This window comes from Vipera berus (assembly GCF_964194415.1).
Source record: "Vipera berus genome assembly, chromosome: 5".
Lineage (NCBI taxonomy): Eukaryota > Metazoa > Chordata > Lepidosauria > Squamata > Viperidae > Vipera > Vipera berus.
Window position 1 is genome coordinate 85,977,243 of NC_138207.1, and position 16,919 is coordinate 85,994,161.

At 41.2% G+C, this 16,919-nt stretch overlaps 1 protein-coding gene across 1 annotated transcript in view; it reads right to left on the reverse strand.

The window, feature by feature from the left end:
• Positions 1-16,919, reverse strand: part of PALD1 (phosphatase domain containing paladin 1) — a 134,323-nt gene that overhangs the window by 62,363 nt on the left and 55,041 nt on the right. The window contains exons 7-10 of the mRNA XM_081329929.1: positions 16,231-16,306; positions 12,333-12,484; positions 9,951-10,053; positions 8,205-8,309 (exon numbers count right to left, since the gene is read on the reverse strand). Coding sequence (XP_081186055.1) covers positions 8,205-8,309; positions 9,951-10,053; positions 12,333-12,484; positions 16,231-16,306 — 436 coding nt within the window. The remainder of the gene's footprint in view (positions 1-8,204; positions 8,310-9,950; positions 10,054-12,332; positions 12,485-16,230; positions 16,307-16,919) is intronic.

Sequence of the window (16,919 nt, forward strand, 5' to 3'; positions counted from 1 at the left end):
AATAAAAAAAGACCAAGGGGTGTACAACATATTCTGGTCTAAGGAGTTGGCAGCAAATTGGTATATGGCTATGTCACTGCAACAGGCATCTTGTGAATAAATGAATCTCTCAGTGGCCATTTTGTGAAAATTCCAATCAAGATTGGGGTTTCATGTTTAAAGACCATGATTTTCTAACACAGACATCTGCCAAAGACTTCTATTCTTTGAGTAACTCAACTTTGGAAAAGCACCATTGTCCCTCCAATAAACATAAGAGCAAAATCAGTCTCCCTTATCTACCACAAACTGTATTCTCATGTCAATTTCTGTGACATAAGCTAAGCTCAGCGATAATGACCTATTAATATCATGCCATGAATTTCAAACTGGGTGGCAATTCAGATAAAAGAATCCTGATCTACCTCTGTTTTTTTAAATTACATTGGCTCTGGATGGCTCTGGATGGACACAAAACAGAGCTTGAACAAACACAAAGAAGCTTCATTTGGTTTTGGAAGAGAGAAAATTTGGCAAGGATCCACTGGAATCTTAGGTTATATAATTTAATTAATATTTACTTGTTATCCTCCAAGAAAAACCTGGCCTGAAGTCATTTATCAAAAAGATTTAAGAAATACACTTAGAAATATTTTCCAGCACAGGCTATTTCCATCCACATGTTAAAATAAGTGATAATGGTGGCACAAATCCAACTATTGAAATCTCATTGCTCTCAGATGCAGAGATCTGCAACAGAGTTTTAAAAATAGTATTTATAAAATGTTTTATGGTTTCCCTTGAAAAGGTGTTTACTGATATCTTATCGTACATTTAGATATGCATAAATTATGTTTTCTATAAAGCCTGCTTTTATTTATTAAAGAAGAACTGCATTAAGTATACATCAAATATCCATAACCTGTGTAACCTACCACAAAAAGTTAGCAGAAGGGGAGGGGGGAAAAGATTTGGGTGTAGACGCAATATATTTTTACATTTGGTGGTTTTGTGGAAAGGCTGAGCTTTTTTGGATTAAAGTTCAAGTTTTGTTTGCAATCTTTTTTTTTTTTTCTTTTTTCTTTTTTGTTGTGTTTGGAATAATTATAGATGTGGTACTGGAAGAGGAACGGTCGATTACAGAAGAGTTGACTTTAAAGTTTTTTGATTTGGGATCCTTGGTTAATTTGGAAAATTATTTGTAAGAATGTTATATCATGGAATGGATAAAATGGATGGAGTTTATTTAGGATAAGTATAGGGTTGAGAAGGGTTTTTTTTTTCTTTTTCCTTTTTTTTTGTCTTTAATATATGTTTAATACTATTAAGGTTTGTTCCATTCTATATAAGCTAGAGAGTGTCCTTTTCTTATTCTAGTTTTTTTTTATATATATATTTAATATTGTTAAGGTTTGTTTTATCCTATATAAGCTAGAGAGTGATGGATTTTAGAATTTATAGTTGTTAGTATATGGTTGCTTAGGTTTGCTTTTTTTTATATATATATACCTTGTATTCAGCTCTGGGAAGTAGGGGGGGGGGAGGGGGGGAGGTAGGGGGGGGAGGAGGGAGGGGGGAGGAGGGGAGGTAGGGGGGGAGGAGGGAGGGGGGTTTTTTAAAGGAAAATTGTATTTTAAAACTTTTCAATAAAAAAAAAACATGATAGGATGGAACTTTGAAGGCTGGACACTACAGGAATACAAAAGGAATTAAAATTACAATTAAAAGAGAACATTTAAAATTGACTTAGTATAAAATGGAAGAGAATACTTTTAACATTACACATGCCAAAGGATATTTTGAACAATGGACTGACAAGTTAATAGAGCATCTGCCATTATAGATACACTGTGTTCAAAAAATATTAAGGAAAAGAACAAGATATATTAGACAAGACTGAGAGTGATCTGAAAGTGGATTTAAAAATTGCAGGCTACAATAAGGGTATGGAAAAAGATGTTACCTGCATATAGAAATGAAACTAGCTGATGTCTTAATGATTAAAAAGGTATACAAATAATAATAAAAAAAAAAATAAAAATAAAAAAACATAAAAAAAAAGAAAAAGCAAAAAAAAAATAATAAAAAAAGTTAGCAGAAGAATAAACTGTGCTAGGTATCGGATATTTTTTTCCAATTTTTACAGCCCCAGAAAGTAACAAGAACAACAAGAATTATGTCAGCCCTCATTTGGCTTAGAGACCTGCCACGTGTCATAAATATATATGTTCTGCTGCTTTTCACAAGGAAGACAAAAGGATATTTTTCAAGAAAAAAAATTCCATTGTTTAAAAAGAGCTGTTGCTCTGCTTGAATTTCATATAAACATTAACTGTGTTTATAAGTAAAGTGACTTCCAAAGGCTGATCTTTTACAGTAGAGCCAGTGAAGATATATACTACATGCTGTGAAGGCAACCTGAAAATCACTTCAAAAGTAAAGCTAAATTATTCTCACAGAACCACTGCTCAGAACAACAAAACAAGAAGAGGATCCCAGCAGGTGAAATTCAACTTGAAGGAAGAATCTCACTTCACAGTAGATATAGTGATATATTAGGCCTACTCTCCAAAGAGATGGCTAAGTCCAGAATAACTCACAGATCTGAGGAAAAATATTATTTAGCACATTTCTATACTACTTTGTATCAGGACTTTGGATGCAGGTTTAATATGCAGTACAGGTAGTCCTCAACTTACATCCACAATTGAGTCCAACATGCCACAAAGAAGAGGGGGTCACGTTATTCACCAAAGCACCAGAGGGAAGGACGAGAAACCATGGTTGGAAACTGATCAAAGAGAGAAGCAACCTGGAATTAAGGAGAAACTTCCTAACAGTGAGGACAATTAACCAGTGGAACAGCATGCCCCAAGAAATTGTGGGCGCTCCATCACTGGAGGTTTTTAAGAAGAGGCAGGGGTAGGCAACCTTGGCTCTTTTGTGACTCGTGGACTTCAACTCCCAGAATTCCTGAGCCAGCATGGCTGGCTCAGGATTTCTGGGAGTTGAAGTCTACGAGTCATAAAAGAACCAAGGTTGCCTACCCCTGGGCTGGACAGTCACTTGTCTGATATGGTATAGGTCCTCCTGCTTGAGCGGGGGGCTAGACTAGAAGACCTCCAAGGTCCCTTCCAGCTCTTTTCTATTCTAATTCTAATTTCTGTTGCTAAGCAAGACAGCTGTGAGGCACGTTTCCCCCCCATTTTACAACCTTTCTTGCCACAGTTGTTAAATGAATCACTGCAGTTGTTAAGTTAGTAATGCGGTTGTTAATTGAGTCTGGCTTCCCCACTGACTTGGCTTGTCAGGAAATAACAAAAGGGGATCACATGAGCCCAGGATACTGGAACTCTCATACACGTGAGTCAGTTGCCAAGTGTCTGAATTTTGATCACGGGACCGTGGGGATGCTTGCAGCAGTTGTAACTGTGAAAAACGGTGATAAGTCACTTTTTTCAGTGACTTTCACTGTAACTTCGAACTGCCACTAAAAGAATGGTTGTAAGCTGAGGACGACCTGTAGATACTATTTTTTCCCCTGCATTGAAACCAGGTGAACTTGTAAAGGAGTTTATTCGAAAAATGGGTGACTGCCCTAAACTCCATCTATGGCTAAAGAAACATTAGAATTTTAGCCTCCCCTGGGCTGGCTGCATCATTAGGCAAAATAGAGCAGCAACTATTGGCCCAGGATGCTGGCCATCCTGAAGGGAAAAGAATTCAGACCCGGGTCGATAGAGATGCTCTGAACCAGCCAGGCAGCCTCGTCTCCCAAAAAAACCTCCTGAGCAACTGCCCGCCGAACTTTTATTCACCTCCCTCTTTCTGAATACCAAATACAACATTACATAAACCCCATCAATCTCAAAAAAATAGGATACATAGTGATAATTGGATACATAGTGAGAACTACTCAGGTGCCTATGAGATCATTACAAAAACAAGATACTAAAAGATATATGTGAAAGCTTTATCATAGTGTTTCCCAAACCTCCCACATGCCTTTCTGTGCGAACCAGGAGAGTGTGCTCATCACTGTAATTCACGTAGAGGCCGATAAGAAACGTTTGGGAAAGCTGAAGGTTGAGAGGCCAAAAAATGGCCGTTCCCACACCATCCTCCCGCCCCAAGTTTTTCTGCTGACCTCCTTGGTTATCTCCTTCTGCTAGAGGAGAGAATAGAGTATGCCGTGTCAATGCTGCTGCTAACATCGAATGTTATTGCTTGACAAGAGATGAAGTAGTAGCCATTTCTTATGTTAAACTTGTGTATTGCTTTAAGAGATTGGATTAAGGTTGGGAGGGGGAAGAGGAGGATTGTTCCTCAAGGCCATCTGAAATTAAAGAAGAGAAGAGCTTGGCGGGTTTTCTAACGGAAGGGAAACTGATTCTTTAAATTAATTGGAGAATATGATTAATGACAAAATTAGAAAGGTGGAGAATTGTGTTTTAATATATGGTGCAAGGGGGCGGAGATTTCAGATTCCAGCTTCCTTCGAGCAAGCATTTGCCGGTGTATTAGGCTAATAAAGGACTTTTAAGGTAAACAATGCCTCAGTCTCTTGAAAAGCCCATATGTCGGAAACCTGACATGCAGTGCAGCTCAACCTTTGACTCATGAGCTTATTCTTAACTATTATGAAGAATACCATCTGATCATAGGTATAAATGGCTACTGGTCAAGCGTCTGTATGTGAAATGGGGTGGTGCCGTTTGGTCTTCCATTGCTGCACTATAGTAGGTCAACCCTGACGTACAACCACTTTATCAAATTGTTGGCAAAAGATGAGCCGTTTTGAGCCTCCTCTACTTACTTGAAGCAGAAGCAAGACTAAGAATGTAAAAAGACTCTTCACTGATTAAAATAAAGCTTTCACCTATCACCTAGCGAGATCAGCCAGGTGTCTCTCAACTGAAGTAACTACACAGGTTAGTTGGGAACATAATACTAAATATCCCATGCTGAAGGAGTTAGTCACCCTTTCAATGCCTTGTTAATCCAGTATAATAATATACACCTTTAAACGGATGAACTATTCCAAGATTAGAGATTCCACTTAGGAGATAACAAGACTTCTTACAAAAGAATGATGAAATCTTCAAAAGAACTTCCCAAGCCTAAACAACCTTGTCTTCCAGAACTTGGTAATCTCATGATATTTCAGCCATTTTTAAGTATTAATTGGGGAGGGACGTTTTCTGTGGATGTCATAAAGGGATGTCACAGGAACTTGGGGCCTTGAGGAACTGAGTTATTGACTCCTGTGATACAATGAAATCAGGCTGAAATACCCACAGAGGAAAAACAAGACAAAAAACCTCAACTAAGGCATATGGGCTATCTGATACAGAAAGTTCTCCTGATGGGCTTAAAAGTCACTCTACAATTTCCTTCTCATGCCCAGAACTAGGTAGTGCACGGAGGCTGAGGCTGAGTTCCATTTTAAGCATAATACCTTGGAAGAAGAATAAATCACAACAGTGATAAAACAATGAAGAGCAAAGTTTTTACATCTTCAACTCCCAAGAGTTCACTTGGAAATTCAAACTAGCGTTCTTGATATTCTGCATAAACATTTACCCAGTGGAAAACTCTCCGGCTTTCAGGACAAACAGTCCTTTGTTTATAGTCATCTTTTACACCTCAATAATTTTATAAGTCTATCCTGTTTATATATCTTTAAGCAAGGGAGGGAGGGAGGGTGCTTTTAAAAGAAGAATTAAAGCCACATGTCTCTGTTGCAGCTTTCTTTTTTCTATTCTACAAAGCCTTTTGTCTTCAATGATGCTACATGTTGTAACAGAAGACTACTTCTCTCACTCCAAAAAAAGTAAAAAATAAACTAACCAGCAGACTGAAATATTCATGATATACAGTAAAAGTAACAACGTGCTAATCAAGTGCAAGTCACTAAATCACAAAGCTACAGGTTGGCTAAGAAAAGCAAAGCGCACGACAGGCTTCACAGAATGTAGCAAGCCAATAAATAAAATGGCAAGTGTCTACGTTGAAATAATAAGCAAATTTATCATTTTTCTTAGGAGAAACTCTGAACTTGAGGATTAGCATTATATAAGCAAGCAACACACGTACTCTGGGACACAATTGTAAGTCTCCAGATTCAGATACGGGTAGCCCTTGACTTACAGCAGTTCCTTTAGCGACTGTTCAAAGTTTTTGTTGTGATTCAGGGTCAGCCTGTGGGTTCGGCAGTTGGGTCGGACGACTCAGAGGAGGAGGAGGGGGGTGTTGAAGAGCTTGCTGAGGGGATTGGACAGTTTGATGAGAGCCCCCAGCCAGGCCCCTCTCATCTGGTCACGACGCAGACCCAGCTGTGTGAGCCTGACAGCGTGGATGAAGATGACCCACAGCTGGCCCTGTTCAAGGACGCCCGACGCAGGAGGCAGTCAATCAGGAGTAAACAGAGGAAGGCAATGGGGCACCTCGGAAGGAGGCAGAGAGAGGCCACGCCCTGAACTGTATTTAAGGGGAATGTGTGGGAGGGCTGGTTTGCTGAAGGCAACCGCTTGGATAGTTCCTGTTTCTTAAAGCTCCTGTTTCTTGGTTCGTGTCTTGTTCCGTTTGTTTTTGTAGCAATAAATTTGGCAGGCGTAATTCCAGCCTCTTGCCTTCTTGTAAAAGGGGTTGTCCCTGCCTTTTCTGCAGGGCCAGTAGCAGGCTGGTACAGAACAGTTATAACAGCCCTGAAAAAAGTGACCTATGACCATTTGTCACACTTACGACCACTGCAGCATCCCCATGGTCACGTGATCCAATATTCAGACGCTTGGCAACTTGGATGTGTTTATGACGGTGTCATGCCTCTGTCGGAGCCTGAATCTGCTGAGGAAAATGAGCTGGAACTGGAGCCAATGGAGGTCGAGGGAGAGGTGTCTGTGGCTTCAGAGGAATGTGGGGAAAAACAGACTGAGGCAGGCTCAGGGCCTTTCAGGTTTGGGACAGGATGAACATGAGAGACAGAGCTCAGGCGATGAGCGAGGGCCACCCCCTCCTGATCCTAGAGCATGGAGAGTGGAGAGACGGAGGGAAACAACACAGGCAGGCTCAACTACTCAGGAGGAGAGCGCCCAGCCTCTCTCCACAAGGCACACCTGGAGACTGAGACTTAAGGAGACACTGTGGGGAGGGGCATTTGTTGGGAACAAACGCTGATTCCTTGGAGTTTTGTGTGCTGTTGCTGATCTTGGAAACAAATCTCTGATCTCTTGTTCTGTGTGGTGATTTCTGCTTGGAAACCCTGAAACTCTGACCATTGGACTGGCTGACAAACTTGAATTGGTGTTCAATGACCTCGGATTGAATTTTGGCTTCATTTCTGAAACTGCTCAGGCAAGCTTGTTGCCAATGCTGCAAACATTGACATGTTTTCTGCACTGACAATATAAGAGGCAGCCTTTTGCTTTAACTGTTTGGTTTTGAATCCCTAAAGCGCGGGTGGAATGCAACCGGATGTTTTGACAAGATAAGGGATAGCCGCTTCAGAAGGGAAGTGAAACTTCGTGTGTTAAATTAATTTGGTAAATGTGATTCATGACGTGTAAATAAGGGAGGGAAATTCTGTATGATGTGGTGTGTCAAGGGGAGGAGAATTCAGATTCTGGCATCCATCCATGAGTGACGATGCTCCGTTTCTGCTCATTATAGACCTTTTTTTTAGAATAAATAATCATGCAGTATTCTTTGATGTGTCTTTTTAATCGGAACCATGACACTTGTATTTCCACAGACTCGTTAGATTTTGGATGTACGTTTCATTCCTTGTTATCTACGTGGCCTTGAGTAAATTACTCTTCTAATCTAACAGTATGTGAAACTATTTGCAGCCAGAGGCTGCTGAAGGTGTGTGTGTCTTACTTTGTTCTGGGGCTTGCCAGAAATGTGGGAGCATTTGGGGAAAATTTGGAGCAATTAAAGGGCGGTTTGAATTGCCAGCTGACTCCATTGCCTCTGTGCCATGCCCTGGGTCATCACAGACGGTTGCAGTGTCCCGGGGTCATGTGATCACCTTTTGTGACCTTCTGACCAGCAAAGTCAATGGGGAAAACAGATTCACTTAACAATATCAAAACTTTGAAACCAGGGGGTGTTCCTTTTCCGGAGTCCAGTGTAACTTTGAACAATTGCTAAGTAACCAGTACTAGGTTGAGGCCTACCTGTAGCATCATGGATCTTGTCACCAATTTAAAAAGAACTACAAATACCTGGTTTTGATAATCTTCTCCAATCCCTTCCAATTTCCTCTTGTATTCATACATGGCTTCCTTCACATCATGCATTTCTGAACATAAGGCAATGGCAGCATCCACCTTTGAAGGCCAAAGGGAAAATGTCAAAATCTATTCCCTTCAATCATATTTCTATTTTATCAGTGTCCTCTGTTAATGATCACCTGGAATCTACTTTTTTTTTAACTGAAATGAGACATGGGCATCCACATGTGGTCCTTCAATTTCTGTACAGAATTTTGTACCAGTAAAGTAGGATGGGGAGACTCAAGAAATGGGGGACAGTTTCTAATCATTTATGAGGGAGATGGGTGGTTAAGAAATATGAAATATAAATAAATTATTTTATTTTATTTTAATCCCATTTATATCCCGCCCTTCTCCGAAGACTCAGGGCGGCTTACAATCTAAGCACAAATCAAATGTGCTTAGCAATAGCCTTCATTCTATGTATATGCCTGCTTATTAGGGCTTTTGCCCCCCCCCCAAGCGGCATTATTACAAAGTCAACTTATTGCCCCCAACAATCTGGGTCCTCATTTTACCTACCTCGGAAGGATGGAAGGCTGAGTCAACCTTGAGCCTGGTGGGACTCGAACCTGCACTAATTGCAGGCAGCTGGTGTTACTTAAGGAGGCATTAGCCCACTGCTTCACCAAGGCTCTTTAATTAAATAGTTTTGGGGGAAAAAAACTGCCAATTTCTTCCCCCTCTCAAAAATGCACCCCACCTTTTCCCCTATTCTCAAAATGCTGACATAAAGACACAGCTAAAATGAAAAATGTGTGTTTGGAAAAACTTCAACATAAAAAGCTTTAACTTATTGAAAAATAGACAAAAGGGTAGAGGAAAACTACCAGAAAAAGGAACGAAGTTTTAGCATTTTAATGCCTTGCAGGGCCAAATTATCTATTGTGCTATACATGCTAAAGAATTCTTCCACCCAAAATGTAATCTCAATCCTAGTTTACTTTTTACATATAATAACCACCTGCTCCCATGTCTTCCCGACAGCTTCCTCAATAAAACATATCACTATTCTGGACAGCTTTCCCTAATCTCATGGCCTCTCTCAACTCTGAATACTTGGAATTCTGGAAACTACAGTCCCAAAACCTCTGAATGAGCATCCAAGTTGAGGCAGGTTGACTTATTGCCTTTCTAGTCATAATGGAGAGAACTCAATATTTATTTCTATACAATCAGGCTGTTTTCATCATTAATGGCTACATTAATGTCAAGCTCCAGGGAAATCAGGAGATTCAGGCAATTTGAATGTATAAAGATTTACTGTAAGCTTAAGCTCTCTACAAGAATCTGAGCTACTAATGGTCAAGAAAAATGAGTGAGAATTAAAGAGGCATTCAAGGTGGGCTGGACCTGTGGGTTCGCAGGGACTCATGACTGATGACATATTTGAACCCTTCCTCAGGCTCAGCCTGGTCATCTCCTACAATTAATATAATCAAACATAGAGAATTGCAATCACACACACGCAGAGATAGACAGATAGGTAGTGACTATATAATACTTCATTTAAAGAAGGCACCATCAGTGTTCTTCTGCTCAATTTGTGGAGTGTCCCAGTCTTTATCAGAGGCTGCCACATATCGAGACAAATAACTCTGACAATCTTCATTAACCTCAATGAGAATAAAGAGCAATGAAGCACAAGAAGATCATTGAGGCCACAGGAACAAATATACAATTAGTTTCACTCACCTCTTCCACTATCTGTTGGCCATTGGGTACCATGCCGATGAAGTTCTGAATAATCCGAAATTGTTCCCTGGGTGAATATTTGGTAGACTGTGAAAGGCTGTGCCTGGATAATGTTAAAAGATATTCCTTAACGTATGGACTCTCACAAAAGTTTAACAAACTTTCTAATTTTGCTTTTGTTAAAATTATGTGATGCACTTCATGCTGCACTCACTCACACTACTTACCTTGTTTCCCCAAAAATAAGAGCTATCCTGAAAATAAGACCTAGCTTGATTTTGGGGGGGGGGGGGGCTAATATAAGCCCTACCCCAAAAATAAGCCCTAGTTTTGGGGTGAGACACACACCTAAAAATCAAGCTAGGGCAGGGGTGGTGTGGAGCTGCCCCATCCGCCCCACACCCATTTATCTTGCAGGCCGGCCTCTCCTTGCTGGCCGACTTCTTCTGCAGTGTCCCCATGCCTGCATTTCGCAGTCAGAGGCCTTTCCAGAAGGCCAATGCAGCTGAGAACCGAGCTATGCATTCAATCCATAGCTCGGTTCTCGACTGCAGTGGCCTTTCCGAAAGGCCTCTGACTGCAAAATGCAGGCCGGAGCTCCATTCTCAGCTGCAGAATGAAGCTGCTCCTTCGGCCGCAGAAGAAGTGGGCCAGCTAGGCAGGGCTGTCGGTGCCGGAGGTGAGTGGAAAAGACACCACCACCACCCCCAAAAATAAGAGCTGGTGCCTGTTTTGGAAGCACAAAAAAAAAAAAAATAAGACCAGGTCTTATTTTTGGGAAAACATGGTAGTTAAAAAAATACACGTTCCCACCTGAAGAAAAGAATTAGTTTACCGTATATACTTGAGTATAAGCCGAATTTTTCAGCCCACTTTTTGGGCTGAAAAATTCCACTTCGGCTTATACTCCAGTCAACAAACCTCCCCAAAGGTTGGCAGGTCTCCGGACCTCCGCGCCCTGCCTGCCTACTTCTTTCCGCAGCGGAAAGAAGCAGGCAGGCAGGGCGCGGAGGTCCGGAGACCTGCCAATGTTTGGGGAGGTTTGGGGAGGTGCGCGCGCACCTCCCCAAACCTCCCCAAACTTCGGCAGGTCTCCGGACGGCGGCGGCTTGGGAAAGGTGCGCGCGATCCTGGAAGCACCAAAGCCTCGGCCGCGCGCAAGTCCTCGGTAAGCTCCGGGCGGTCACTTGCTTCGCGTCTCCTGAGGGAAGGGGGGGCGACTGGAGCGGGCGTGTTTCCTCGCCTGCTGGGCGCCGCGATTTGCCCGGGGAACGCGCGGGCCCCGAATGGCAGCGTGGAGCGAGGAAGCGGACAGCCAGGGCTTCCCCGAGAGCCGCGGCCACACAGGGTATTCCTGTGTATTCAGGCTTGCAAAATGGCGGATCGAGCCTCTGCTGGCGGCGGAGGCTTGCAGAACGGCGGATCGGCTTATACTCGAGTCAATAACTTTTTCCAGTTTTTGGGGGTGAAATTGGGGGTCTCGGCTTATACTCGAGTCAGCTTATACTCAAGTATATACGGTATATACATTTGGTATACTATTGATATATTAAAGGTAAAGGTTCCCCCGCACATGCGTGCTAGTCGTTTCCAACTGTAGGGGACGGTGCTCATCTCCGTTTCAAAGCCGAAGAGCCAGCGCTTGTCCGAGGACATCTCCGTGGTCATGTGGCCGGCATGACTAGATGCCAAAGGCGCACGGAACGCTGTTACCTTCCCACCGGAGTGGTCCCTATTTTTCTACTTGCATTTTTTACGTGCTTTCGAACTGCTAGGTTGGCAGAAGCTGGGACGAGTAACAGGCGCTCACTCTGCTACGCGGCACTCGGGATTCGACCCGCCAAACTGTCGACCTTCAGATCGACAAGCTCAGCATCCTAACCCACTGAGCCACCGCGTCCCTTCATTGATATATTAGTTGGTACTATTACATTTAAATAAAATTAAATTTAAAAAGAAGCTGTAGCACTCAGCTTAATGAAACATGAAATCTTGATGCCCATACTGAAAATATAATGTTGTCCTATATTTTGTTCTCTTAATGTCGCATATAAAATATTGCTCAGTAAGGTTTCCCAAGCCATCTATTTAACGCCCCTACAGATATTCAGAAATTTTGCATTCTGGATGATACCTAAAATAGTAAATTGACAATCATTATGTAAATAATGCAGTTCAAACCTCACTTCGCTCAGATAATATCCTAATCATATATAAGGGGAAGAAGTTTCTAATTCCTTTCAAGTTTGTGGCAAAAGAATTCACTGAGATAGGAGCAGAAAGATTCCTTTTTCATATAAGCAGATTATCAGTGCCTATAAATAATCAAGACTTCCTTCCCATTTCATTTTATCTCGGCAGGAGATGCTACAGAGTTCTTACTCTTGTTTTTCCAGGCCACGTTTACGGTGATAGAGGACCAGAGTTCCTAAGATCATGGCGAAATTGGTCCTCCCGACACCAGTTTGGCAACTAAACACCAGAGCAGGAGGTGGCTTGCTGCGATCTTGGAGGAGGAGGAGATTTGGACTTTCCTGAAAGACAGAATTGTACACAGCATTTGGTCAAAGAACTGGCCACCAAACAACCATGTGAGAGGAAAAATAACTTCCGGCCTCCTAAAGGTCACACACTGTCTGTTGTTGCTCCAAACCAAGAGAAGGAAGCCCACCAGGCTCAAGGTTGACTCAGCCTTCCATCCTTCCGAGGTAGGTAAAATGAGGACCCAGATTGTTGGGGGCAATTAAGCTGATAATAAGCAGGCATATACATAGAATGAAGGCTACTGCTAAGCTTGTAAGCCGCCCTGAGTCTTCGGAGAAGGGCGGGATATAAATGGAATTAAAATAAAAAATAAAATAAATCCTTGGCTGAGCAAAAAGAGGGCAATGGCTTTTTTTAAAAATTCCATTTATATCCCGCCCTTCTCCGAAGACTCAGGGCGGCTTACAAGCTTAGCAGTAGCCTTCATTCTATGTATATGCCTGCTTATTAGGGCTTTCATACACCCCCCCCAAGCGGCATTATTACAAAGTCAGCTTAATTGCCCCCAACAATCTGGGTCCTCATTTTACCTACCTCGGAAGGATGGAAGGCTGAGTCAACCTTGAGCCTGGTGGGATGCGAACCTGCACTAATTGCAGGCAGCTGGCGTTACTTAACGAGGCATTAGCCCACTGCTCCACCAAGGCTTTTCTGATCAACCCTTCCTTCATTCTGGACAAGCAGGAGATGGGATTTGATGGCCTGTCAATCTCTTCTAAGCTTGGTTGGTACTGATATTACCTTGTTTGGGTAATGAAATAGTTGTAAGAAAATAACCAAACTCAAAGGACCCCACAGATCAACCCTGAGTTACAGATATTCTCTCTCTTTTTTAATTAGTTTTCCAATATTACAATAGTATTTTTAAAAAGCAACGTGGTGTCTGGGTTACAATAGTTCCATTTCAGACAAATACATATTATTACAAATCTCCAAATTGTTATAACCAATACTTCCTCTCTCTTTTTTCCTTTAATACATACTATCTCTTATCTGAATTAAAAATACTTCTCATTGCTATCTATCAGTCATTTAATAGTTTTCTCATATTTATCAATACTTTAGTATATTTTACATTTTAACATTCCATCTTTAAAACATCAAACACCTTATATATTTTTCTAGCTTTAATTTTACATTGATATTGAAATTAAACATTTAAAATTTCTCATTTTCATATTGCTAAATAACCTCCTTTCCCTTTACACAATTTTGTCCAATACCTAGTAATGTAATACACTTCTTATTTATCTCATTTCCATATCAATATTAGTAGTACAATATTAGAATAGTAGTCATTAGAATACCAATTGCAAGGAGGAGAAAGAGGATGACAATATAATATTCTTGTTTCTCACTTAGTTTCCACATATTAAAAATTAACCAAAATTTCTTCTGTTTCAACATTTAATACATCCTCTCATGTCACTACATCCAAGTATATCAGTTACATTCTATCATTTTTAACATATATACATCTTAATCCATATCATTTAAGGAACTCAATATTTCAATATTAGTATTCATACATCTACAGATATTCTCTTTTACTGGAGCCTCTTGTAGTTCCATTTCTACCTATTCACTCTCAAAAGGTGAATTAATGTTAGCCTCAATCTATTTGGCCTTCCAGAGAGCTCTCAAGTCATGATCTTTCCAGTAGGTCTCAGGATCCCTTGGAAATAGGGAACCCACAAAATGGCTTTATTATATGTACGTTTTTAAACATTCTTCCTCAGTTTTGTTTTATATATGTTTCTTGCTTTCTATGTTTATTTTAAGACATGTCTTTATTGTTTTATTTTTATTGTTCCCTGACCAAAATCACATCTGTGATGGGCGGCTATATTAGATAAATAGACAGATATTGATTGGATAGATGTAGTAACTGGAGTGTAACTCTAACCCATAATATTCTATTTGTTGTTGTTGTTAGTTGCGAAGTCGTGTCCGACCCATCGCGACCCCACGGACAACGTTCCTCCAGGCCTTCCTTCCTGTCCTCTACCATCTTCTGGAGTCCATTTAAGCTCACGCCTACTGCTTCAGTGACTCCATCCAGCCACCTCATTCTCTGTCGTCCCCTTCTTCTCTTGCCCTCAACCTTTCCCAGCATTAGGCTCTTCTCCAGTGAGTCCTTCCTTCTCATTAGGTGGCCAAAGTATTTGAGTTTCAACTTCAGGATCTGGCATTCTAAAGAGCAGTCAGGGTTGATCTCCTCTAGGACTGACCGGTTTGATCGCCTTGCAGTCCAAGGGACTCGCAGGAGTCTTCTCCAGCACCATAATTCAAAGGCTTCAATTCTTTGGCGCTCAGCCTTTCTTATGGTCCAGCTTTCACAGCCATACGTTGCAACTGTGAAGACCATAGCCTTGACTATATGCACTTTTGTTGGCAGGGTGATGTCTCTGCTATTTAGTGTGCTGTCTAGATTTGCCATGGCTTTCTTCCCCAGGAACAAGCGTCTTTTAATAAACTTAATGTAATATTCTAGTTACATATCTTAATACACAGAATAACAGCTACTTACAAACAAAAATTCTGTTGTTTTTGTCTGTGTGTGCGTGCATGCGCGCCTTTGAGTTAGTCTTGACTCCTAGAAATTGCCTAGACCAGGGGTAGGCAACCTCGGCTCTTTTATGACTCATGGACTTCAACTCCCAGAATTCCTGAGTCAGCTGACTCAGGAATTCTGGGAGTTGAAGTCCATGAGTCATAAAAGAGCCTAGGTTGCCTACCCCTGGCCTAGACAGAGTCCTGCAGCTTTCTTGGCAAACTTTTGGAAGTGGATTGCCATTGTCTTCTTCTTAGGGCTGACTGGCCCAAGGTCACCCAGCTGGCTTAGTGTCATGGCAGGACTAGAACTGACAGTCTCCCTATTTCTAGCCTGATGCCTTAACCATTACACCAAACTGGATTACCTTTTAACCTTGTGTGATTAAAAAAAAAATAAAAAAAATCCTTATGTGAAGCCTCATGTTATTTTTAAAAGTCAATCATTTTTCAGAGAAATGAATGAAACATTCTCCCAGGAAAATATGCATATAATTGCAACTGAATGGCTGATTTCCCAAAACGAGGAAAGCCTCTCTCGTAATCAAATTAACTTAACATATTAAACACGGCACAGGATCTATCCTGTAATTACTTGATCCCTGAATTGTTCCCATAACATTTTACGTATTTTTAGCATCTCCCAAAACTGTCTCCAGCCTTAGCAAAAACAATGTTAACATCCAAAGTAAATACAAGCTCTGTAGCTAGCAATTTGATGCCCATTAATTAAATTCAGTATTACAGATCTGATCCAAACCACCCCCCCAAAAGTAAGCATTTATTTTAATGGTTTTCTGATAAACAGGCCTTTCTAAGCTTAATTTCTTGCTGGCTTGTGCAGTAATTCTTTTTACAGTGTGTGTGTGTGTGGGGGGGGGAGATATTAAGCTTTTTACGTTTGGCACAAAACCATACAGTAAGTCATGAACCTAAAGCAAATACAGGCATCTAGCAAATGCGTGTGTTCAAACACCAGCTAGAGGGTCCCAGAAATAGACACATGAATCTACACTCGGCAGAGGTAAATAGAGAGGAGGAAAAGCAAATGTTTGTAGTATCTCCGCCCAACAGGAAGAATTTTCAGCTTCTGCTAACAAGCATCTTGCATGTGTTTCCTTTTCCAACTCAGCTTATTAAATAAAAGACAGTTTGTAGATTAACATCTGGCATCAGGCCTTACCCGAAGGAAACTGATGAAATCATCAAACTGTGTGTCTAAAGGAGCTCCATCCATAGGCAAAGGCAGACGATGGTACCTACACCAAGAAAAATTGAATTATTTCCAGTTTTTGAAAACACCTCCGGTCAAAATGCAGGCAAGCTTTGAACGTATTCTTGGATAGAGACATTTAGAAAAACCTTTAAATTCAACACACTGGCACGATGAAAAGAAGGAATTCAGGTATCATGTTGCTTACCCACTGCTTTCTCATGTTGACTGTTTCGATTATACATTTCTGAATAAAAGACAGGGCTTTATTTTTAACCATAACAAATTTTAACCATCACATCCTTTATTCAACCATGTCTGTTGAAAAAAGATACGGTTTGGCTAAATTTTACAAAATGCATTAAATCAAAACTGAACGAAAGATGGGTAGTCCTCAATTCATGACCGTCATGGAGCCTTCCTAGCACAGTCACAATTTGTGATGTTCATAAAGTGGGCCATCAGGACTTGATTTTATGACCTTTTGGGGAATCATCATTAGAATAACGAACGGGTTTACAGATTTGGAAGGGACCTTGGGAGACTTCTATCTAGTCCAGACATGTCAAACACAAGGCCCGGGGGCCGGATCTGGCCCGCGAAGTGGTTTCATGTGGCCCGCGAAGCCATCCTGGAAACAGTGAGGGAACGGCCCCCAC